Raw genomic sequence first — 24,019 nt, 5'->3', positions numbered from 1 at the left:
ATCCGCGAGGGACAGACTTTCTACTACGCAGAGGATTACCACCAGCAGTACCTGAGCAAGATCCCCAACGGGTACTGTGGCCTCGGGGGCACCGGAGTGTCCTGCCCATGGAGTATTTATTATGGACCCAGAATTCACATGCTGGAACCCTATCCCCCAGTGTGTCTGTATTTGTTGATGGGGCCACTAAGGAAGAAATTAAGGTTAAATGAGGTCATAAGGGTGGGGCCCTGATCCTATAGGATTAGTGTCCTTACAAGAAGGCATAGCAGAGTGGTCTCTCTCCGTCCATGAGCCTGTACTGAGGCCGTAAGAGGACACAGTGAAAAGGCAGTGTTCTGCAAACAGGGAAGAGAGGCCTCACCAGGAACTGGGTAGGCTGTCACCTTGATCTTGGACTTTCAGCCTCCAGAACTGTGAGAAAATAAATTTTTGTTGTGTAAGCCAGCAGTCTATGGTATTTTGTTATGGCAGCCTGAGCAGACTAAGCCAGAATTAAAATGGAATCTCTCCCCACGTGGTCAGCCCTTGAGATCACAACAAAAACACTTTCAATAAAGCCGGCAATTCTTTTGTGGTTCACAGTGGCTTTTTGAAGTGCACAAAGGCATTTTTAAAAAGTCTGGTTTTTGACATATAATTTAAATTTAGTAAATTACCTTTTTAAGGGGTATGGGTCCACGAATTCTGACAAGTGCAAGATGGCTATGTAACCACCACCACAGTCAAGACACAGAACTTTTCACCACCGCAGAAAGTTCCGCGGTGCCCCTTGGAACTCACCCCCTTCCCCAAGTCCCAGCCCCTGGTGACAACTGATGTGCTATCTCTGCCTGTCTGTGCATCATACTGAAGGTAGCAGTTATCCAGCTTCTTCAACTCAGCAGAAGGCACTGGAGGTTCATGGTTATAGCATGTGGTCTGCAGTCAGTGGTCTGCTCCTTTCTATTGCAGAGGACTATTGCTGTTGTCTGGATGGACCACCGGCTATCCACTCAACTGACAGACACGTAGGGTGTTAGTTTTTAGTACTTATGGATAAAAACACCATAAACATTGTGTACGGGTCTTGGTGTGGACATGTGTCTTCATGCAATGGTATTTTGATAAAAATGTGAATTCATGCACATATGTGCTGGGAGATTTGGGGATTCTTTGGGATCTGAATGAAGATCATGCATATGCTGTGTTATCCTGTTCAGAACTCTGGGGCCAGCCATGGAAGCCACGTGGTTAAGCCTGGTGACCTTGGGAATTCTTTATCTATGCCCTGTTCCACCTCATATGAACATGTGCCCTCCAGGGCCCCAAAGTTTGCAAACACTTATAGCTGCAATGAAATGTTTCTATCTGCTGAGCTCAAATTCGTGTTGTTTTCTAAAGAACAGAGATAAGGAGGCTGTGTCTCCCATTTCAGACCCCCTCCTGGCAGAGAAAAGATATGTTAGGTTGATGAATTCTAATGCTTTGCTTATAGCTATGAGATGGATAGTAAATCCTTGTTATGTTAAAACTCCACATCGAATAACATGAACTAACTTCCTAATATTTCATCTGCTGTTCGCTTATTCTGATAGGATATCCCCAAGAGCTTTAAAAATAAATTGTAAAGCCTTAAAAAAGCTAGGAAAAGAAAAAGTCCCATAGTCATTTTCCCTAAAATGGAAGTCCATTATGCATAGAATTCTGGAAAACATTTACACCTACAGCTCTTGCCAATCTTTAGTAATAATACTGATCTCCACACCCTGTCACGTTCATGGTGATTTCTCATGAGAATATATCTGTGGCTGTATAGTGGGGAAGACTGTATTCAGAGTCGAACTTTATTTAATAAATTGGCCTGTCTACTGCTCAATCTTGCACATTATTCCAACTCAACGTATTAGTCTGAACTATTCGAATTTGCCAGTATTAGACCACTTTTGAGCTACTAAACCAGCAACTCTATATGGTTTAACTTAAAACTTCCTACGGTTCCCATACCTTTGCACACATTTTCTGCCCATCTAGAATGCTGTATTAGTTCCTTAGGGCTGCCATAACAAAGTGCCACAAACTGGGTCGTTCAGAACAACAGAAAGTTATTGTCTGGAGTTCTGCAGGCCAGAAGTCCAAAATCAAGGTGTTGGCAGGGTCGTGCCCCCTCGGAAGGGAGGGATCTGTTCTAGACCTCTCTCCCAGCTTCTGGCAGTTCCTTGCCTTGTGGCAGCATAACTCCCATCTCCACATGGCGCTCTCCCTGTGTGGGTTTATGTATCCAAATTTTCCCTTCTTGTAAGGACACCAGTCATAATGGATTAGGGGCCAACCCTGCTCCATATGACCTCATCTTAATTAATTACATCAGCAATGACCCTGTTTCCAAATAAGGTCACATTTTGAGGTACTAGAGGTTAAGACTTCAACAGATGAATTTGGGGAGGACACCATTCAACCCATAACATATGTCTTCTGGCCCTTCCCTAACATCATCTCTCTCAGTGGATTGACTCAGCCCAGACAGGGCTTATTTCTTCCTCTAGAGAATCTTCCCTGGTGGCCTCTTTCCCCACCCACCACACACCTGTGCTCCCCCCACACTGGGTTGGGTGCCCCTCTGCAGCTCCCAGTGATACACTTGTCCCAGTGTATTAAGGTGGTGTCTCTGCTCACATGTCTCTCCCAGATTCTAGGAGATGGAGAACAAATATTGTTTATCTCTGCATCATTCTCCAAGCCTGGCGTATAGAAAATGCTCTGTAAAGTGCTAGGTCACCTTGTGGACGAACAAATGAACGAAATATATGAACAAAAGCCACCCTGCAGCCCATCTATGCATGGGTTTTGTATTTTATGCACGTCTTATTCATAGAAACGGCTGGTCAATGTGCCTTCCTTTTCTGGAAGACATGAAATTGGTAGAGAATTAAAATCGTGGGCTTGGTATTTGCCAGGTCCTAGATACATGCACTATCTCACTAATCCAACAATATATTGATGTAAGTATTATGACTATCCCCATTTTACAGATGAGTAATCTGAGGCTCAAAGTTCAGGTCCCACTGGTGATGTGAGCTCTCTGCTGTAGGATTCTGAGTCTGTGCTTGCTCCGCTGTATCACCTGACTTGTTTGGACCAGCAGCCTCAGGTCCCTTCTCCTGAGGAAGGCCTTCAACTCTTTTTTTTCCTGATGCATTAGTGAGTCTGAGATGCCCTGATTTGCAGAAGCCCGTCTGGTGTGAGGTCCTCCCGCTCCACTGCCTCTGCCCCTGCTTCCACACGGCCCTCCACATCCCAAAGGGTTGGCTCATGGAATCATCAGGTCCTGCTCCAGGATGCCTCCTGGCTGCCTTGTCTGGACTGTGCTGGCTCCACCCAGTGCCCTATTGTGACCTGGGCATCAGGCTGGGCTGTGAGACTGCAGACACAGAGAGTGAGGCCCTGACTCGTCTTTCTGAATTGGATATGCGCAGTCTCACCTGAAGCTCCTCCATCGACTTGAGTAAAGACCAGGGCCAATGACAGGACGGAGGGACGGAAGAGCGGTGCTTCTGCTGCCAGTCGCCCTGCTGCTGCCCTGGTCACACGGCGGCCTGGCACGTAGGTCTCTCATGGTGTTCTTGGGTCTGTGCCTCTCCGGGGCTCTCTCTCCTAGGCGGCCAGGAGAATCACTTGGGGAGCTTGTTCAAAAGGTCAAGCTCTAGGATGCCGATTCTGTAGTACTGGGTGGGATCTGAGGAACTGCACTTTTAATAAGGCCCCTCCAGTGAATCTGATGCTGGGGCCCCTGGACCAGACTTTCAGACCATTGCTCCCCACCCACTCCCAACTTTAAAGTTACATGTGGAGAAGTCGTGTCTGCGTCTGTATGTGTGTGTTTGTGTATTTAACATCTATGTTAGGTACCAGAGTTTTCCAGAGTGAAGGGCCAATGTAAGTAAACCGTTTGAGAGGGGTAACTAGCTGTCCATCTGAAGATGCTACCTAGCCACGTCCTGCAGCTTTAAGGCCCTGTGTGATCAGAAAAAGGAATTTCTCGGCTGCTTTCTCTTTGAAAACATCCTGAAGGATCATGTGGAGCCTAACTGGTCTAATGCAAAACATAAATAATAGAACTGTAATGACGGCAGCGTCTTAATACCCACTATGGATTCATCTCCCTGAGCCTCGTGCTATGCTGTCAGTTTGCTGGTTGACAGATATCAAACCTCTATCACGTGCTGGGAGCTGTTTTAGGAGAGAGATGTTTTATATCAGAGAATGACACACTCAATTCCTACCCTTAAGCAGTTTTGCTATCTAGTGAGGGGAGGGAAGTATTAAACATAGAAATGAATAAATAAATAAGTTAATTCCAGCTCCTGTTAAATGGTATGAAGCAGATGAAACAGGCTAATGCGATGGGAGGTCTGCAGGTGGGAGGTGAGACTGTTCTAAGAGGTGGTCATGGAAAGCCTTCCTGAGATGACAAGACTTGGGCTGAGACCCATCTGATGAGAAGGAGACGTATTTCCAAGCAGAAGTGACAGCAAGTGCAAAGGCCCTGAGACTGAGGGAGCGGGGTATGTTTTAGAGGCAGAGAGGCCAGTAAAGTTGGGGCAGAGTGAATGGGAAGGGGCCACTGGAGAAAGACGGGCTCGTAAAGGCCCAGTGAGGACTTTGGATTTTATTCTGGTCACAGTGGGAAGCCTTCAGAGAGTGAGAAATGAGAGGTGCTTGAGAAAACATTCTGGCTGCTTCAGAGGATAGACTGTGTAGGAGTGGGGATGCAAGAGTGGAAGGAGGGGGACGAGTTAGTGGGCAGGACAGGATGACGGCCTGGATGCGTTTATAGCAGGGGGGATGGAGAGGATGGCTGGTGAAGGACATTGTTTGGTAAAGTTGATGGGACTGACCGATGCACTGCTCGTGGGGAGTGAGGGAAAGAGGAGACGTCAAGGATAACTCTTGCCTAAGCAAACAGACGGGTGTGGTACCATCCACAGAACTGTGGAAGGCTTACAAGAAAGATGTGGAGTGGGGTCAGGTTCCATAGTTCAGTTTGGGCCACGTCAAGTTTGAGGCACCTCTTAGACGTTCTTGTGAGATACTGAGTAGGGCAGTTGGTTAATGGGTTGGCAGCTCAGTGGAGAGGCCTGAGAGGGTAAACGTGAAAGCATCTGTATAAAGATGATATTTGAAGTCTGGCTAGGATGAGATACTCTAGCCAAAGTGCATAGAGAAAGAAGTGGTCTGAGGATTAAGCCGTGAGTTTTGGAAGAAGAGGTGGATTTGGCAGAAAAGTATGAGAAGGAATGGCCACTGATGCAGGAAGACGACCAGCAGGTACATCCTCCCACTGAAATGTTGCCCAGAGATGACCCCAGATTGAACCAAAAGTCTTGGGCAAACCTCAGACTTCTCTCTCCTTGGTCCAAACTAGAATGAAACCAAATGTCATCCCTCTAAATCAATGTGACATGAAAAAATAGGCATTAGACTGTGTTAATACTTATCTTTGTATTAAAGATGAGGACATTGAGGCTCAGAGAGGTTAAATCAGTGGCTCCAAGTCACACAGCTAGCCAATGGAGCCGACTCAGAACTTCTGACTCCAAATCTCACTCCTTCCCTCTTCACCAGGCACCCTGCCAGCTAGGAAATTTCCAGGCTAAAACCAGTGCCTTCTGCAGACTTGAGTTGTTTCTCCAATCATGCTTCTCTTTTTCTCATGGTGACCAATATATTGAAAGGGTCTTTTGGGGCAAAAAGAATTTCTGAGACACCCTGATGGTGCAGGCAAAGAGAAGACACTCAACTAAAAAGCTGAGGTGAGACCTCCCTATCTTAATTTGTTTGGTCACATCTCTGGGTCTGGATCAACCAGTCACTTGGCAAAAATCTACAGTCTGCAGTGATTTCACTGCAGTGGGATTTGCAAGGGAAGATTTCTGAACTCCCTCACCAGGAGTGCTGGCGGACCTAAGACTTCATTTGGTTTTTTATCTACAGACTATATATATAAACCCCTTAGGCTCCCAGGAACTCTCCTAAGATTCACAACCATGGGTCTCTTATTTTTCCAGGCCAGCCCCAATTCTAATTTTCAACAAAGTTGAGCCATTGAGCATGTAAAAATATAGAAGAACTTCTGGACTTGCATAAGACTTTTCATGTAAATACATTCACGTTTCAGTCTGCATGACCACTGGCAGCCTGACATCAATATCAATACAGCATTTAAACTGTTGTACTGAAAATCACATACCTCTTAAGGAAAAATTCAGAATAAGGAAGCTAAAGTTTGCTTCAATGTTTATATGTAAGAATTTTAATAAAAATAGTTATTTATTTATTTATTTTTTGCGGTACGGGGGCCTCTCACTGTTGTGGCCTCTCCCGTTGCGGAGCACAGGCTCCGGACGCGCAGGCTCAGTGGCCATGGCTCACGGGCCCAGCCGCTCCGCGGCATGTGGGATCCTCCCGGACCGGGGCACGAACCCGCGTCCCTTGCATCGGCAGGCGGACTCCCAACCACTGCGCCACCAGGGAAGCCCCTTATGTTTTATATTAATGTAATTTAAGTAAAAATGTTTCCCCCTCGTCATTTTAAACTGTAAAAGTAGAGTATTTTAGAACTGGGAAAAACCTTAGAGATGATTTTATTGAGTCCCCTCATTTTAAGGTGAGAAAACTGAAGAACCTAGAGGTAGCCTATTCCACTATAGAGAACTCTATGAAGTGCATTTTTATATTGAAAAATATACAAATTCCCCGGGCTCCCAGGGACTCCCCTAAATTAACCACAGGTCCCAGATTGTCCAGGTCACCCTCAGTTCTGTGTAATGTCCAACAAAGTGTAATGTAACAATATGGCAGAATTTTTATACTGTAAGATCTTTTCATGCCAACATATGGTTTTCACCCACTGACACTGGATCTGAGCAAGTCTGATACCACGTCTTTAAGAAAACCCTGCAGGAGTCTGAAGCCCCGACCTTTTATGTTCCCTATAATGAGGCTTCCCAACATGCTAGTTACTCACCTCTGAACACGCTCCACTTGTTAATGCTATTCTTACACCTCGAGGCCCCAGACCAACGACCGTCAAATGCTACAGTCTAGGAAGTGGAGTGCTTATCGGTTAGGTCATCTCATCAGCATCTTGTGGTTGATATTTTCATATGAAAAACTTCCAAGTCAAAGCTCCTCTCACAACCTCGAGTTTGGGATCTATTATTTTTTTTGACTGGAGTTGCAAGACTTTATTTCTAGTCCTTGTTGAGTTCAGTATTGACGGTTCATGCCCAGGACTCAGATGTGATCAGATAGTTTTCAATCTCTATTCTGTAATCTATTAAATATCAGTTCTTGCTCAGTTTTGTGTCATGATTATGCACTTTTTTCCCCAAGTGTAAGACGACTTTCTACCCATTTAAGTTTTAAAGGCATCTGTTAGTACCAGCTTGGCCTGGTATCCTACTGCCGCTCCAACACCTCCGAACCGTCAGCAGAAAATGCCAACAGATCTTGCTTTCCCTTTTGTGTTGAACATCTTGTTCTACACAGAGGGTGGCAGGCTGCCACTGCCCACCAATCAGATAGCTCCAGGTGAAACCTTCTTCCCACCTCACTCAGAAAGCCTCCCTTCCGGGATACAGTCAGTGATCAAGGCTTTAGATGTAATATCTCAGCCAGTTTGATGTTCGCCTTAGAGAGAAATCATCCAAACCGCATACCAACGTTTTAGCCAAATAAGATTCTCAAAGAATTGAGTGGATGATTTGCCGAAATACAGACATACCATGCAAGCTACGAGCAAGATGAATAAACAACTGGGCTTTAGAACCGGACATACCTGCCCGAAAGATCCCCATCTGTCTCTTGTAAGCTGAATGGTCTTCAGCAATCACGTGATCTCTCCAAGACTGTTTCTTCGTCTGTGAAATGGGGATAATAAACCACAGCTCAGAGGTTTGCTGGCATTATTAAGTGTCTCTCACACACAGTACAGAGGCTGACTCACGGTAGGTGCTCAGTAAGTGGCTCTCATTATGGAGCAAAAGATTAATATATGGGGCTTTTAAATTATTAAGCCAATTTGACTACTAATCACTGGTAATTCTGTTTAAATATTCATAAACTATTATTTTAATTATTTAAAAAATTTTCCAGAGATCCAGCATTGTTTTCTTGTATATTAAGTCCAAGATTCCCTTGCTGGCTCTGAAAATTCAAGCTTTTCATCTGAGATTGGGCTGCAGGTTCCTTACAATGTGTGGTCTTCCTTGACAGGAGCAACGGGAATCCCTCACAGAGATTACAGTTTAATGGGGGAAGTAGACTTTAACAGTTTCACAAATGCTTCAGCACTGTTGCTAGTGTCCTGAGGGGAAGGTGGGGTGTTGAGTAAGAAAGTTATACTGAGGGTAGCTGGTGTAATCTTAAAAGGCAAGGAAGGAGCTAAGATTTGAGGGATACACAGGAGTTACACAGGCAAAGAGGAGCAAGACAGATGAGGGAGGAGCCTGTCTTTCTGGCAGGAGCATGGGGAAGAGCCCCAAGGTGGGAAGAAGCAGAGCACTTCCGGGGAGCTGAAGGGCCCGGGAAGTCGGAGGAGAGAAACCCAAAGGCAGAGATGAGAGGCAGCAGTGGTGGTGACTGGTGGTGGTGCCGATGTGCAATGGCGGCGGTAAAACGTGTAGTGCTGAGTGGTGTGGTTGATGGTGACGTGTGGTGGGGACATACATGGTGGCGAGGCTGTGTGGTGATGAGGTTGTTGGCTATATGGTGTGTGGTGATGGTACCATGTGTGCCGTAGAGACGGTTTGAATAGATATACCTCTCAAATGAGACTCTTCTGTGAAATATCATGAATGTCATGGACTTTTCTCCCCAGGTATAAGTATGGTTAACACTTAGGCAGTTTGCCCAGTGGTTATGAGAACAGACTCCACAGACAGACTGCCTAAGTTCAAATCTCAGCTTAGTCATTTATTAGCTGTTGGTCTTGGCCAGTTGTCCTAACCTTAAACTTGCCTTTGTTGTCTACCCTTTAAAATGAGATGATGATAATTTCAACTATCTTGTGAGGTTTTTATGAGAATTAATTAATTTAGAACAGAATGGTGCCTGGCAAGTAGTAAGCAGTCAACATTTTAGATTTTATGATGTTTATTGTTTCCCATTACTCAAATGATGTTGGAAACCCACTAGAAGCTGTCAAAACAATCCTATCACATAGGAAATGCCAAAATTTAAATTTCTCTCAAGGTGCAGCTGGGATGATCTTTAGAATTAAAACTGGGTGAAACACGGTGGTGTGCATAAATCACAACAGAAAATGCAGGAATCAGCTGGGAAAGGAGGGGCTGGTCAATTTCCCTTGGGCTTCCCCACTAGGGTGCAAGAGCAAGATCCGGCCCCAGGGCTCGTGGCTGTGTGCCCTTCCTCACAGGCCCTCAGACGGAGACCCTTCCAGGAGACCCTTCCAAGAAGCACAACTACGGTGAAGGCACCCAAAAGCACAATCTCGTAATTGTGGTGCCCTTGGTAGGTGTGCAGGGTATTGTTTTTGTTTGACGGATCTCCCACCTGGTGGTAAACTGGCTGAGTCACTGCTGTCTGTGTGCTGGGGGGTGAGAAAGGGGCATCATACTTAAGTGTCTTCCAAGCCAACCAACCTTGACTGTTGGGCGCTGGGTCTCTCCTCCCTCTTCCTTCTTTCTGCTCTTAGTGAAATGTGGCCAAAGGATAAACAGTTCTGAGAAGTCAGAAGCTTTGGATATCATAGGCGGGGTGCCTGCAGACATTGTAGATTTCCCATGGCAGACGCGTATCCTTGACAGTGGGAATCATCTCTGTGGAGGATCGATCCTCAGTGTGTGGTGGATTCTAACTGCAGCCCATTGCTTCAAAAACAAAAATAAGTAAGTGTTGCAGATAGAATTTTTTTTTTCATACCAGTGTGGTAGAATATTTGCCCCGACATGCCTATTATTCACGTTCATCAGCCATAAAACAAAATACCAGGAGGGAGACACCTGTGTTAAATATCACACTTTGCAGGTGGAAAGAAACCGTTCTCCTCCTAGGGTGTTGCATGGCTTGCTGTGTGGGACCTACATTGCAGAGCAAATGTTCCTTGGGCTTCTCAGCAATTTGCCAGGTGCGTGTAGTCCTGGTCCAAACTCCTAGAGTCCCTTCCTAAGCATTTGCTCTCACTCAGGGAGAGAGTGGGCTGACAGAGATCACGGAGTTGGGGAAATCATAGAAGGATTAGGCCCTGAGGGCAGGGTGCCAGGCCCGGCTGCATGGCAGAAGGTGCTGAGTCCCAGTGTACAAGATATTTTTGCAAAACTTCCAAGGTGTCTGTGATATCGCCAGTCAGCTTTTCTTGCAAATCAAGTCCCTCAATTACTTATGCCATAGTATGGCTTCCCAGACATTTGTTGATGAAATTTACAAGTGAATTTGCCCAAGCAAAGAGCTGTCAGGGCAAGAGCTGGCTGGCCAGAGGGCAGGCTAGGCACTCAGGTCAGGCTCCTCCCCCCTGGCTCCGTGTCAGGTGCAGAGCCGCAGATGCTCTCAGGATCACAGTCTCACACGAGTGCAGGTATTTTCTCCTAAGGCTCACCTTTCACCCTCCCACCACTTACCTATTTTCTCTTTCTTTTGTTTTGGAATAAGATCTACCTTGGAGGTCGTACATGGTAAAGGAAATCTTGACACCGAAAACCTGACAAAGATAAAAGTGGACAAGCTAATTATTCACTATTATTTTGACAGCTGGTTCTACATTAATGACATTGCTTTGCTGTTGCTCAAATCCCCACCGAACTTGGGTGTCAAGAAGGTACCCATCTGCCTTTCAGAAGTCACTGACACAGAGAGATGGAGAAACTGCTGGGAGACTGGATGGGGCACTACTAGTAAGTTACTATAGCCCAACGGGGAGGTGGGGTGGCACCTTGGCTGAGGTTTGCAATGAGAAGCAAAGTCTGGAGGCTCTGCTGGCCTCAGGAGGTCAGCCTCATGGACCTGGGCGCTTCCGGTTCTCAACTAAGGTCCCACGATGACCCTTCTGCTCAGTCCACATGGGAGCCATCCTCCCTGAGCGCACGTAGCAAGTTTTAGGTCCATGTTGTGAAACAGGAACCCTAAACAGGGCCTCAGGGAAAACCCAGGCAGAGGTGTTCAGAGGCTTCAGGGTGGCTTGGAGGAATGTGGAGGGACATACCAATGGGAAAAGGGGCTGGGCTCTGGGAAGTCCACGCCAATGTCAGCCAGAGCAGCTCCGTTCCAATTGATGGTGCCAGTTCTGCCCCCTGTGATAAAGGGCTCTGTGGCTAAAATCTCTGAAACCCACAGGTCCAGGCCAAGGAGGAGGGGATAAACCGAATGTAAATTTGTCCTTCTAGAGTTAACCTGTAACCTACTCCTGCCAGTTTGCCCAGCCAACCCACAAAATGGGGTCCTTTTGTCTTCCTTCTTGGTGAATGTGACTTTCGCCATAATCAACAGAGCAGGAAAGATCATATTCCACTCAGTACTGCTCTTCCAAGGAGGCACCCAAATGGCTCTACGTGGATTCCCACGTGGTCCCAAAACTCAGAGCTGTGTTAGATTCCTCCTTGGGAATTGCCCTTAGAAGCTTTTCAATAGCTTCGCAAACAAGGCCACCTTCTTAACTTAGAGTTCCCCATGCTTCATTTACCTCATTTTCTTTGAAACTCCTCTATGATTCAGGCAGTGTTGAAGGCTCCGGGGAGTCAGCAACATACAAAGAGGAACACATCCCCATCTTCGGAAGTGGACATTCTAGGAGTTGGGCTCAGCTAGAGCCCACAGGCAGTGAACTCCTCAAGGACCCCGACACAAGCTTCAAGCCCATCTTTTTGTGCCGTGGGTCCCAGGACAGAACTTGTCATCGTGGGTTCTCTTTACATCCTCATGGATTTGAATGAAACTCCTTTTTAGGACCCTTGCTGGAACCTGGCACCCTTGGCAGGGTGAGAAAATGGTTCACTGAGGCTGAAATCCAGTAGAGACCCAGTCCTAGGAGCTCTTGATTCAGAGAGGGTGGGCTCAAGAGTCTCCCGGACACCCCTCCTACCCCCTCCTCACCCAGTCCAAATCTGGGTCATTGCCGGGGCCACGGAGCAGTTCCCTTGTTGTTGAGGTGAAAAGACATGATGTGGGTGGGTCCTCCAAAGGGACCACGCTGAGCTCAGGGTTCTTTCCCCATCTGCTGCTTCTTTGGGTCAGTTCCTAAGCGAAGTATGGAAACAGTGCTCTGGAAAGTCAACATCCAGCTGATCGACTGGGAAACATGCTTCCCCATGACGCCTCTGCTCACGACGAGCATGCTGTGTGCCGGGGACCTTCAAGGTGGGAAGGACACCTGCAAGGTAACATAGCTTCTCCATGGTCTGGAGAGGGGCTGACCCAGAAAGCTGGCCAGCAGTGCCAGGCTACCTGGCTGCCTTCTTTCTCCTCTGGATAGGAGGTGGATTAAAATAACAGAAACGTGGGCTTCCCTGGTGGCACAGTGGTTGAGAGTCCGCCTGCCGATGCAGGGGACATGGGTTTGTGCCCCGGTCCCGGAAGATCCCACATGCCGCGGAGTGGCTGGGCCCGTGAGCCATGGCCGCTGAGCCTGAGCATCTGGAGCCTGTGTTCCGCAACGGGAGAGGCCACAACAGTGAGAGGCCCGCGTACCACACAAAAATACAAAAAAAACAACAGAAACGTGCTCTCTCCCAGAGGCCAGAAGTCCCAAATCAAGGCATCGGCAGGGCTATGCTCCCTCTGGAGGGTCTAGGGGAGGATCCTTCCTTGCCTTTTCTGGCTTCTGGTGGTTGCGGGCGACCCTGGGCGTTCCTTAGCCTGTAGGTGCAGCCCTCCGGTCTGTACCTCCATCTTCACAGGCCTTCCCCCCTGTATGCGTGTGTCTCCTCTGCTCTCTTCTGATAGGAATACCAGTTATTGGAGTAGGGCCCATGCTAATCCCATAGGACTTCATCTTAATGGAACTAATTACATCTGCACAGATCGTATTTCCAAGTAAGGTCACATTCTGAGGTTCCAGGTGGACATGAATTTGGGAGGGATGCTCTGTAACCAAAGGCAGGCTGTGCAGTCCAGTGGTTAGGGCTGCAGGCTCCCTTAGCTTCCCTCCCAGCTCCTCTACTCACCGCCTGGAGTCCCCTCTGTGCCTGTGCCTTTTCAGATTTCCCCATCTGTAAAATGGGACTACTAAGAGTCCTCCTAGGACTGCTGTGAAGATAAAATGAGTCAATACACAAAAGCATTCAGAGGAGCATAGTGCAGAGGAGGGTCACAGTAAACACTACGAATATTGTTTTCTCCATCATCATCTCTTACATCTGTTCAGTGCTCAAGAGCATACAAACTGCTTCCACAAATACATCAAACTAGCTCTAGGAAGCAGGCCTATTTTAGATGGGAAAAGGAGGGCCAGGAAAGCTGACAGCCTTGCAGAAGACATACCAGCAAGGTCAATTACAGACACCAAGTTCCAACCAAGGCACGCTGACTTCAGGGGTGAGAGCCATCTTTTGGGTTCCAATAGAAACCGGGCTCCCAAGCCAGCAGCCCAGCACGGCCCCGCCCAGATGTGCCTGGTTCATCCACCACAAAAATGGTGGGAGCCGCCGGGGAGTACAGGCTTGCCATGTATTAGGGCCAGGCATAGTGTTTTATAGGTGTCATGTGCTTACCTTCACACCGTGGTCCTGCGGGAGAGGTACAATCACCACCAGCCTAAAAATGAGCCTCAAAACGCTGAAGAAAAATTTCACATTCTCTCAACCACGTATTCACCCTGGGATCTGAACCAAGGTCTGTTTGGCTCCAGAAATTTAAATTCTTAACTGTACGTCTTTCACGTAGATCTCATCATCCCTAGAGAAGCGAGTGTCATTCTTCATTTTAAAGAAAGGTCATGGGAATTTCCAATGACTTCAAAGAACTGGATGAAGAACAGTTTGGTTCAAAGGAAGCTGATGGGCACAGCAATTTGCTCATGATAACAATCTGGTTTAAAAAAACCAAATAAACCCACACCCTATTTGGGGGGCACTGTTGTTTGTTTTGTATTTTTGGCGTATCATTAAATAGTGCTTCTTTCTGACTCTTCTATGTGTTACTTAATATTTTCAAAAATAGATCTTTGTAAGCTGTGAGACACTATGTACCGCCTGATTCTATTTCTGTAAAATAATAATGACGTATTTGCATACATGAGGATGTGGAAAGTTACATTTGGCTAAAGAGTTGCCTCTGCATGGTTGAAATTAGAAATGTGGTTTATTTCACCAGTACACAGTAAAGAAAATTCCAGGGGTACAGAGGGGTGTACAGTGAAGAGGAAGTTTACCTCTTATAATTGTTCTCCTGTTCACTCCCTAGAGAAGCAATGTTAACTGTATCTTACCTGAAAATTCTTCTTATACACAATCGTGTGTGTGTGCTTATATATAAATTTACTTATATAACTATGGGTATTCTTCATGTTCTTTTCCCATACCCCAGTTTTCCGATTTTTTGATGAAGATACATTCTTCATTTTTTTTTTTTTGAAGATACGTTATTCTTTAATAGAAAATTTTAAATGGTCCCAAAGGTTTGGGGGTGTGAAAGGTAGTGGATCCCTTCATTTTCATGTCAATGACGTCTGCTCCACCTGTGCTTGTTTGGCAATCTCTTCCGTAATGCTTTAAAATGTGTAAATTGTTTAAAAATTGATGTTTTGTGTTCTGTATATACAGTCTGTACGCCTGCTGTCTTCAACCAATGACCTAGTATAAAGCATAATGGAGTCTGGGTTTCAGTTTTTACTTTTTGCTATCGTAAACAGCACGGGAAGAGCAAAATGAGGTCTTTCTGGGGAAATTGAAAGAATTCTGAAAAAACAAAAAAGTGCTTAGAGGCAGAACGGATTAGAAAAGCACACCTTGGTATATCAGAATGAATGCATGTCACAGGATGATGATGATGATGGATATTTATTTTTTGACCAAATTGTCATTCATCACCATTGCTTTTGACCAAACTGTTCGCTCCCTTTTCTGACAGTCACAGAGCTGGGAGTATAGGCATGTTGTTGGAGAGTCCATCAAAGGTAGAAACATCCACCCATCCTCCAATGACACCAGAAGTGCTTTGTGCCTCGCGCCAGGCGCCCACCCCTCAACAGGCTGTAAGAGCAACTTGCCACCATCCCTTCCACTCCCAAACAACTCTTCTCTCCTAGGGTGACAGTGGGGGGGCCTCTGGTTTGCCAGAAAAAAACCAACACAAGCAAATGGTACCAGCTGGGCATTGTCAGCTGGGGAGTGGGCTGCGGCCGGAAGAAACTACCTGGAGTATACACGAAGGTGTCTAGTTATCTGTCATGGATTGAGAAGGAGACGAAGCTGTCAAAAAGGCCCTACAAGCATGAACCGGACTCCAGGGAAAGTTTGCTTCTATCACCCTGGGCCATCTTGTTACTGTATTTTGTGATGTTTCTATTATCCCCATGATTAAACACTGCATTGCCTCACAACCAAGTGTCCTTCTCAGTCTGGGGGGTAAGGTCAAGGGTGGGGTGCAGGTTGCGAGGAGGGATTCTCATATGAATAGCTGTGCCTGAAATAATCATATACCTATAGGAGCGCTTCAAATATACCTGGGACCCACTCAGAGGCCTATGGTTCCCCTGGGACTCAGGCAGGTCACCAACTTCAGCTTGAGGCCTCTCCAAAGTTTGGGTGGAGCATCTTTCCACAGGGAGGGGTATGCCAAGGATCTCTGAAACAGAAGGCCTATTCTCTCCCTCTCTCACAAGCAGATATCTTCCACAGCTTCTTTCATTTCCTTTGCTCCTGCAATGAGAAACATTACAGCTCCTTGCTTCCCCTTCATTTGTAAGCTCATCCCTGAGACCTGCAGACTTGATCTCTAGAAGGGTCCTTGTTCTTTACCTTCCTTTGCGTCTACCTGGTTCAGAGCCTCAGTACCTGCTGCTTTGGGCTCTCAGAGACCATGAGTAACAATGCTGAGATTCACGATCAGGAAATCACTGACGAAGAAATGTCCTAGAGATGAGGTGGGAAAGAAACACACAGCTTATTGGTTTTTCTGTTGTTGTTATTGAGTTGTATGAGCTATTTGTATATGTTGGAAATGATGCCCTTGTCAGTCCAATCAAAAAATAGGCAGAGGACCTAAATAGACATTTCTCCAAAGAAGACATACAGATGGCCAACAGGCACGTGAAGTGATGCTCAACATCACTAATTCTTAGAGAAATGCAAATCAAAACTACAGTGAGGTATCACCTCACACCAGTCAGAATGGCCATCATTAAAAAGTTTACAGATAACAAACGCTGGAGAGGGTGTGGAGAAAAGGGAAGCCTCCCACACTGCTGGTGGGAATGTAAATTGATACAGCCTCTATGGAGAACAGTATGGAGGTTCCTCGAAAAACTAAAAATAGAGCTACCATATGACCCTGCAATCCCACTCCTGGGCATATGTCTGGAGAAATCTCTAATTTCTAATAGGGGTGCATGCATCTAATAAGACGCATGCACCCCTATGTTCATAGCAGCACTATTCACAATAGCCAAGACATGGAAGCAACCTAAATGTCCATCAACTGGTGAATGGATAAAGAAGATGTGGGTGTGGGTGTGGGTGTGTGTGTGTGTGTGTGTGTGTGTGTGTGTGTGTGTGTGTATGTATATATATATATATATAAATATTACTCAGACATAAAAAAATGAAATAATACCATTTGCAACAGCATAGATGGACCTAGAAATTATCATACTAAGTGAAGTAAATCAGAAAGAGAAAGAAATACCATATGATATCACTTATATGTGGAATCTAAAATATGACACAAATGAACTTATTTACAAAACAGAAACAGACTCACAGACTTTGAGAACAAAGTTAACGGTTACCAAAGGGAAGGGGGGTGGGGGAGGGATAAATTAGAATCAAATTTTTTAATCCTATTAACATGTCCTTAGAAGACTCTGCATGGTCTGGCTCTTCCTACCTCTCTGAGATACTTCTCCACAATACCTTCCTCATTCACACTATTCCAGCACCACTGGCCTTTCTGTTTCTCAAACACCACAAAATCCCCCTGTCTTGGGCCATTTATACTTCCTGGTCCTTGTATTTGGAAAGCTCTTCCTTCAAGCAACCACAGTGGGGATGCTGACAGGGATTAGGGATAGCTACTCCACTTAAGTATTCTCGAGGTGTTTAGGGCACAGCAGAATTCCAAGAGGGAAAAGAAGGAAATGGGCTATATCCAGGGGGAACCATGTCTTATTTCTTAGTCCATCTCCTGCCCCCAGAGCTCCGCTCTCCTCTCCCAACTCGTGTGTCCGTTTCTCCTTTGCATTGTTCAGATCATTCAGTTCTCAACTTACGTGTCACCACCTTACAGACCTCACCGCTTCACCACCTCCCCTAACCAGCGTGGCTAACACAGCTCTCAACACAAGTCCTAGCACCCAGACACAACTTAACATCTTGCCCTGTTCCCCATCTTCCTATCATTTCTCAGGACCAGCAATTATCTTACTTATTCATGTGTTTACCTGTTTATTGTGTACTTCCCCCACCCCTGGTCTTGAATATAAAGACTCTTTAGGGCAGGGATTCCACGTGTCTGCTCTCTAGAATAGCCCCTGATGTGACGGCTGTAATTGGCATGTTGAAAACAGCTGTTATTACTAAAGTTGCAAGAAGCTAGAGGTGTACCTGTTTTCTAAAGATTTCAATCAGATTTCCTGTTTGGGGGAAAATGATTCTTAAGACTTTTTCCCTCGCAAGCTCTTTGAGAGCTCTAAAGTTTATCTTGCAATACTTAGAAATATCCTACCTAAACAAGTAAAAGACAGATATCAGACAGTTTGTATTATTAGACTGTAGACTTTTATTAGAACAAGCACTTCTCATAGCTGTGAGCAAAGCATTAAAATTCATCAAGCTAACTCACATCTCTTCTCTGCCACGAGGAGGGCCGAAAAGAGAGAGAAAGCCCTTTACACACGTATAGGATCAGCTGGGCGAAGTATTTCAGTGAATGATGCATTGTGGCTATAAATATTTGCAAATTTTAAGGCACTGGAGGGCAGGAGGGCTTGTGAGGTGGGACAGGGCACAGATAAAGGACGCCCTATCCCCTCCAACGATCTCCCAGCTTGGTTCCCGCGGCAGGCACCCAGGCACAAGAAGGGTGAACACTGATTATTCATTATTCTCGTTCAGACACCAAATGAGCCAAAAAATTTCACAGCTCTCCTCCCACCATAACTTATTAGAAGATAAATTACGTGTTATCAGCTTGCCACTGCACTTCATGTAAATTACACATCAATAAAGCAGACTTTTATGAATGCCTTTGTGCACTTCAAAAAGCACCTGATGGTGAATGAACCACAAAAGAATTGCCTGATTTGTTGGAAGCATTTTTGCTGTGACCTCAAGGGCTGAACATGTGGGGAGAAATTACTTTTTACTTTTTAATACCCAGCGGGCAGGACACTCCGGTGCCCCCGAGGCCGCAGTACCCGTTGGGGATCTTGCTCAGGTACTGCTGGTGGTAATCCTCTGCGTAGTAGAAAGTCTGTCCCTCGCGGATGTCGGTGGTGATCAGGCCAAAGCCGTGCTCTGACAGAACCTGTGGAGGGAAAGGCGCCATGAGGACCCGAAGCGCAGGGATCCCGGGAAGGAGGAGGGCCAGGAGGTCAGGATGGGAGGGGCAGACACGTGGCTGGGGGTGCGCAGCGGTCCTTGGGGCCCGGGCTCGGCCACTTCCCTGCTGGGTTATTCTGGGCAGCCATCTCCCTTCGTGTGCCCCAGGGCGCTGGGGTCTGAAATCCGGGTTGGGTTTGATTGGGTTTGGTTCTGACTGTAAGTTATGCTCTACCCTCTACACCACCTCTGCCCCCGTGGGTGTCGGGAGCCCAGGTTTGGGCTCTGTGGGTCTGTGTGAAGCCACCCTGTTTGCAGGGGAAGCAGCAGGGCCGTGTGGCTCCCCGGCTGCCCTGGGGAGGCTGGGGTCCCTGAGGGGATTGGCGCCTGGCTGCGGTGAGAGGGGATGGCGGGGCAGGAGGGGGCGGGGAGGCTGCACAGCACCCAGCGCCGACCCCTCTGCCCCCTCACAGGCTGGACAGAGGACCCCCTCGCCGGCTGCGGCTCTGGGCAGCAGGAACCCCGCCAGGATGCCTGGAGGGCAGGGGCCACCTGGGGTCCGGGCTCTGCCGCTCCAGGCTGGAGCCTCTGGGGAGTGAGGGCAGGGGAGGACGTGGCCTGAGGGCCTGGTCGGTCCCTCACCGCCCTCTGTGACCCAGTTTAAGGCCTGGTGGCATCTGCTGCCAGGCAAGGAACACATGTAAACACCAGTGGGGGAGGAGAGCGGAGCTATTTGGGGCAGGAGACGGATGAAGAACTCGTCATTGTTCCCCATGGATCTTAGCCCGTTTCCTTTCCCTTTTGGATTTCAGCTGTGCCCTATTTCTTTCCTGGTACAGGCTGCTCGGGGTATCTGAGCGCAAGGCAGCAGAGACGCGACCCAGGTTCACTGATTCCATTTTGGACAGGGGTGCGTGGCCGAGCTCCAACTTGTGTTTTCATGATGGAACTGACCAGGCTCTGACCGTCCGTTGGTCCATTTAAGATGACGTCCTCAAATCGGCACAGCACAGGGAATCCAATTTAATACTCAGCACGAGTCCCTGATTTTCCCTGAGAACCTTCACCTTTTTCCTAAATGTCCGCCCAGCCCTCTGCGCCAGAATGAGGCTGACTGCGGAACTGACGCCAGGCAGACCCAGGAGGGGTAAAGGAAGGATCCTGACTAAGGCGGGCGGGTTGGACCCCGCAGCTCAGAGGCGGCCCGTTCCCTTACAAGGGTTAGACAGGAGAATGGCGAGCCATTCTGACTTCAGTTCTGGCAGTTCTGTGTAAACGAGCGATTATCGAGGTTTACCACATGCCACGCTCTGGGTTAACTTCAGCCACACGGCAGCCGGCTGAAGGAACTATTGATGCTATTATTATCGTCCATATTTAAAAGTCTGTGTCCGATACTGCGTCTTGGCCCCTGACACCCTCGGCTCGCCCTGCTATTGCATTGGCTGCAAGCTGGGAAAACGCATTTCTGACATGCCACCGCCTGCCGCGCCCCGGTTGAGATCCCGCCGATGGGAGAAGGGCACGTGACAGCTGGCGGGTAAATCCGAGGAGAAGCTGTTATCGGCCAGGTGCAGCTGTGGGGATGGGCACGAGCACTGGCAGAGGGCAGACCTGGGGCTCTGACCCCTGTGCTGTGGGCAATCAAAGCCATCGCAATGATTTCTAGCCACTTCTGTAACTTCTTGGCCTCCTGAAACCCAGAGGTGCTGTTCTCTGACCTTCACTCCACCAGCCTTTCAAATGATTCTGGAAGCACCAAATTCCCTTTGTGAAACCCGCCCCGCTTAAAATATCTCCAACACTTTCTGTTTCTGTGGTGAACCGCGACGAACATGGCATTTAGTGCCAGGAATGTTTTCAGGAACCAGAACCTGCGTGAGCACGAGGACCCGAGACTGGTTAACTGTCTGGGTAGACTTCGAGTCGGGAGTGACCTCCCGGCTAGTCCTCTGCGCGGGCCTCCTCCCCACTCGCCGCCCTCCCGCCTGCCCGCATCTGTCTTCTTCACAAATGGCCATCCTCCTGGTACAAACAAGGACGGCCTTCCCGAGGCCCTGGAGGCCGCAGCCGCCGTCTCCAGAAGCTTCTTTTCCCCGAGGTAGGGAGGCCGGTGCCAGTGGGCGCTATTGCCTTGCTACCCTCCCCCTCTCACGCCAGCTCCGAGCCACCCCTGCCCACGACCACCCCAGGGCAGCATCCTTCCGGGAGCAGCGGGAAGGGAGGTGTGGGGAGGGGGCTGCAGTACCAGAATCCACCACAAGATGGCAGGAAAAACCGAGAATAAAAAGCGATGAAAACCCGCAGGAGACAGACCCACACGCTGCCCTCTTGCACCTCCCATTAGGCTGGGACATTCTGGCCACGTCTGCTCTGCGGTGGACGTCGCCCCCGTGCACTGGGCCAGCAGCGTCCAGGCTGAGGCCTCACTTAGCACGGGGCTGTCCTCAACCTCGCTCTGAAACTGGGGAAAGGGGACAAAAGCGCCCAAAAGAAACTAGATGTACAACAGAGGAAGTGGGAAAACGAAAACCCTATCTTGTCTCTATTTCCCTCCTTCCCAGAGCTCCGGCCCTCTGCTTCCTCACTTGCATCCGGAGGGACACACACACACACACACACACACACACACACACACCCCCTAGAGCTGCTGGGAGAGCCGGCTGCTGGTAATAGCTCCTCCTTAAACCTTGATCCCTGGAAGAACCTGCCGGCCCTTCCCTCTTCCTGCTGGGTCCCACCCCACCTCAGCCTCACTCTCTCCCCGTTCTCTAGCTCTTTCCTTTCCCTCTCTGTGTACTCTTTTCTTGGGTCGTGTTGACCCCTACATATTTCCTGAACATTCCATTCCCTTGCACACGACCTCCTTAGAATGTTCCCTCTTCTCTACGGCACGAACTCCTACCCACCTCTCAGGACCCAGGTCAAATGTCCCCACCTGTATAAAACCTTTCCTGATTCATTAGGGCTGAAGTTAGTCCATCTTCTAGGCTCCCACGACGCTGCCACCCCTTATGGCGCTTGAGACATCGCATCGCAATTATCCACTTCCACTCCCCTCTGGCATTACACGTGCTGGACCGCGTGCTCCTTGACAGTATGGACTGTCTTGTTTCTCTACCTCATCTCGGCGCATAATGTATCAATATAAGAAATGAGTGAACGAGTCTTGGGGATCTCTTGGCGCTCCTCTTAACCTTCGGGCTTCCACCTGGGTCCCTGCTGCTGCCTCAAGCCAAAGCACCTCCTTGGGGACCTGGGAGGGGGCAGCGAGGAGGAGCTCGGGGACCAGGAAGCTGAGTCTGTCCGTCCCCTCCTTGTCACAGACTCTCGGCCAGTTTCCCAGGGCGGTTTACTCTTTAGACCATGCGTTGCAGCGGCCGTGTCCGTGGAGAGAGGGCCAATCATCTTCCACAGAAGGATGGCCTCAGCATCACCTGCAGCTCCTGAAAAAGCCCTTTCACTCTTTGGAGGCGGGGGTGACTGAGGTGATGGGGGTGGTGGGCAATGAAGACCGGGTTATAGATGGTCCCTCTGGCCCCCAAAGTCCAGTGGTCAGTCTGGCCTCATGCCCAAGCTGTGCTGGTGCTGACGGGTGCACCTCAGTCTCCAGACCCTTCTCCTATAGCATCTCCGTACGCCAGGTCCCCAATCCGTTACTGGGGCTGTCGTAAGTAATTTGTGACTGATAACGGCTACGTCGTTGTTTGTAACTTACTTTTCCTTCATGAATTAGGGCAGATGGAAGGCTACCCCGATCCTCGCATCATTCGCGCTCACCTGCCCACTCGCGTGGGAGGGAAGGGAGTGTCGGGAGAGCTAGAACACGTGTGGCCTCCCCCATCGTCCACGACAGGGACCACACCGATGACAGGCCGTTCCTGATTATAGAGATGATGAATCACATCACCCACAGAGGTTCCTGGTATCTTATGAAGAGGAGGCTGTGCCCGTGAGGGTGGGCTGCCCACAGGAAAACCCACAGGAAAAGCATGGCAGATAGACTTGAAAGCAGCTGCAGCAAACACTCTGGCCTCGAGCACAGCCGACCTCTCAGGATGAACCCCTGGGGGACCCCAGGCTAGTGGGCCCTGCCTCCAGACCGCGCTGACGTCGCCCAAGGAGACTCTGTGCCCTTCCTTCAGACTCTACAGAGCCACCTTTGAAACGGAGTGCAGAGCGTGAGGTCAAAGTGACCCCCCCCCCCCGGATGGCTCAAACCCCCGTCAGATGCCTCCAGGAAACACGCTCTCTCGCTGGTCAACCCCCAGGCCCAACTCATCCTTCGTCACTCCAGGCTCCAGGGCTGCTCACCCACTGCCACTCAGAAGGGCAGCCCTGCACATCCGCTTGCTCTGCCTGTTCCCTCACCGGGACCAGCCCCCGAGGAAGAGCCACTGGGCCTAACCGCCCCCTACGCCCAGCCCTCATTTTTCTACCTTCCACTCTTGTTGACGCCAAAACAGTTATCTAGCTCTCCTTGTTTGTTGCATTTTTATTTTTATTTTTGCTGATTTTTAAGAAGGAAGTAAGTGGGGTCTAACGTGAAATAATGCACATCAGTGTGACACCTGGTTCAGAATCTCTTGTGGGAGGGTCACCTAGTGGAACTGATCAGATGCTTTTCTCACAGACTCTTACCTCACCCTTTTGTTAGATGGTCCCAGGAAGCCTCCTCTGCCTTTATTCTCTTATCATTTTCTTCCTGGAAGCAGCTTTTCTATCTGTAAAATGGGCACGATACTTCCCTCAATGTGCTATGATGAGAGTCCAAGACGGCGCAGAGCATCCTGGCACATTCTGACTACGTGGTAGTCCTGACCTACTTTCCCATCAGTGCCCACCCTGGGGGAAAGGAGCCCACCATCTTGCCCTCCTTAGGCAGGCCTTCATCTCCACCCGCGGGCACGCCCTAATTCTACAGCTGCACAGCCCATCTCTGTGGAGCAGGAAAAAGAGGTGGGGGGTCAATAAGCTGGGGCAGAGCTCCCAGCTCCCAAGCGGTGTCTCCAGCCCCAGCCTGTGGAGGAGGTGGCCAGGCCGTTCCCTTACAGATGTTCTGCCAGCGGGAGTGTCCTGGACCCAACCCACCCTTCCAGGGCTGCCAGCAGGAAGCCTTTCTTTTAATAAAATTAATGAACACGTGACCTTTCCGCTTACTGCAACCCGCTAAGAAGCTCACTGTTAGCGTCGCTGAGATTCTCCAGGTGCCCAGGGATACAAAGCGTATTGTGTGGAAACAACAGACTCTGAGGCCACACTGAATGTTGCCTGGAGGCCACAGCAGTGCAGGCCATGCTGGAGCATCAACAGGTAGGGCGAGAAGTGTA

The 24,019-nt window shown here is 48.6% G+C and overlaps 2 protein-coding genes across 4 annotated transcripts in view; both read right to left on the bottom strand.

The window, feature by feature from the left end:
• Positions 1-10,735, bottom strand: part of PRSS55 (serine protease 55) — a 50,429-nt gene extending 39,694 nt beyond the window's left edge. The window contains exons 1-3 of the mRNA XM_082656382.1: positions 10,620-10,735; positions 9,645-9,872; positions 7,820-7,901 (exon numbers count right to left, since the gene is read on the bottom strand). Coding sequence (XP_082512508.1) covers positions 7,820-7,901; positions 9,645-9,773 — 211 coding nt within the window. The 5' untranslated portion in view covers positions 9,774-9,872; positions 10,620-10,735. The remainder of the gene's footprint in view (positions 1-7,819; positions 7,902-9,644; positions 9,873-10,619) is intronic.
• A 7,180-nt stretch (positions 10,736-17,915) lies between these two features.
• MSRA (methionine sulfoxide reductase A) overlaps positions 17,916-24,019 on the bottom strand; it is a 367,438-nt gene continuing 361,334 nt past the window's right edge. For all 3 annotated transcript variants that reach the window (XM_082657570.1, XM_082657568.1, XM_082657569.1), the window contains one exon: positions 17,916-18,675. In XM_082657570.1, the coding sequence (XP_082513696.1) occupies positions 18,511-18,675 (165 nt within the window). In that variant the 3' untranslated portion in view covers positions 17,916-18,510. The remainder of the gene's footprint in view (positions 18,676-24,019) is intronic.

This window comes from Grampus griseus (genome assembly GCF_964374135.1).
Source record: "Grampus griseus genome assembly, chromosome: 6".
NCBI classification, from domain to species: Eukaryota; Metazoa; Chordata; class Mammalia; order Artiodactyla; family Delphinidae; genus Grampus; species Grampus griseus.
Note: the sequence above shows the minus strand (reverse complement) of the source record. Positions and strands in the feature narration are given on the sequence as shown.